This window comes from Manacus vitellinus, unplaced genomic scaffold, assembly GCF_001715985.3.
Source record: "Manacus vitellinus isolate BGI_N305 unplaced genomic scaffold, ASM171598v3 scaffold_16_pilon, whole genome shotgun sequence".
NCBI lineage: Eukaryota > Metazoa > Chordata > Aves > Passeriformes > Pipridae > Manacus > Manacus vitellinus.
The window spans coordinates 678504-679985 of record NW_021939189.1 but is presented as its reverse complement, the minus strand read 5'-3'; the positions used below and the strand labels follow the sequence as shown (position 1 = coordinate 679985).

At 46.8% G+C, this 1482-nt stretch overlaps 1 protein-coding gene across 1 annotated transcript in view; it reads right to left on the bottom strand.

The window, feature by feature from the left end:
- The window catches only part of CTDSPL2 (CTD small phosphatase like 2), a 15059-nt gene that overhangs the window by 8500 nt on the left and 5077 nt on the right, over positions 1–1482 (bottom strand). The window contains exons 4-5 of the mRNA XM_029958819.1: positions 657–827; positions 11–220 (exon numbers count right to left, since the gene is read on the bottom strand). Of these exons, the coding sequence (XP_029814679.1) occupies positions 11–220; positions 657–827 (381 nt within the window). The remainder of the gene's footprint in view (positions 1–10; positions 221–656; positions 828–1482) is intronic.

The window sequence follows — 1482 nt, the reverse complement described above, 5'->3', positions numbered from 1 at the left end:
CCGTCCGTACCCGTGAGCGGGGGCAGGTCCCGGTCCCCCGGCTCCTCGGTGTCCCCCAGCCCGGGGGGGCCCCGCAGGGGCAGGGCCTGGCCCGGGAAGGCCGCGCCGTTGGTGGACGTCGCTGTGCTCGTGGTGATCTCGTCCACCTGCTCCATGTCCAGCTGCTTCACGATCTCCTCAGCTTCCACAGCCTGGCCCGGAGAGTCCGACCCCGATGTTCCTGGGGGGGATTTTGGGACAGTCGTTACCTCTGAGTTCCCCCCCAACACTCACAGCCCCTCCTAACCACACACAGCAAAGCTGCAGAACAACTGAAGGGACCTGCGTTGGGTCACGTTACAAAAACCAGAACCAAAATGATGGCCCTGACAAATGGCTTTAAGATACATTTGGGACAAGTAACTTAATCCTTTTTTTTTCTTTCTTATTTTTTTTTTTACTGAAAGGTGCACAAAGATATTCTAATGGTTATAAACTTATTCCTTCCTTCCTTAACGATCAACCCATCTAAGAATTGCAGAGCCCTTTATCTGGCAGCAGTAACTCTTGGTCTGTAAATCAGAATGCAAAGTGTACTGTTGCTCAGAACAGCAACTTCATAAAAAAAAAATCTCACTCTCCGGTTTAACACCACTGGCTTTTTACCTAAGACTCACCATTTTTATTTGCTGGTGAAAAAAAATTGAAAACAGGAGAAAATATGGTTCCCAGTAACGTTGTCCGTGGGGGGCTGCCAGTGGTGGGGTTATCTTCCAATTTTCCATTTTGCTTTACGTGTTGGTTTGTCATCTCATAACTTCCAGCTTCTGCAAGAGAGAAGTTATGACCTGTAACACCACACAGCTGTTTTCAGTTACATCCTGTCCTCTGCTGTCAGCATTTGCTCTCCAGGACTGATCCCTCCTGTTCGTGGTTCAGCTCTGTCCACAGGAGCCAGTCATTCACTATCAGCATCAAAACAAAAAGTCAATTTCCAACACCATCATAAGTTTAACACTCCAGATTAGGAAACACTCCTTGTTTACATAAATAATAGAAGACTAAATCCTTTCAATGGACTTGGTGGGAGACAGACTTGGAGCTGCTGTGCCCTTGCAGAGCACATTGGTGTCAGTGCCAGGGGGACTCCACTAGATGGAACCAAGAGAAAGTGTCAGTGAACTCCCAAGGCTGAGCCTCCAAACTGCACCACGACGAGTCCAGAATTTGTTCCTCTCCACATACACACACATATGTGCATAAATACAATTCCAAAGTGAAATAATTTTTAGTTGTTATCGCAGATAACAAAGGGCAGAATTAAATAAATCTACACATTACAATATCACATGTAACAATGAAGGTTTTCCCAAACTGCGCAGGTACAGTTATGTATATCCCAGAACTCCAATTCCCATCTCATGGCAGTTCTGAGACTGAGATGAAGAAGAATTCTTTTCTTCCCAGCCCCCAGGCTCTGAGATGTCTGTCCATATGGAAGTG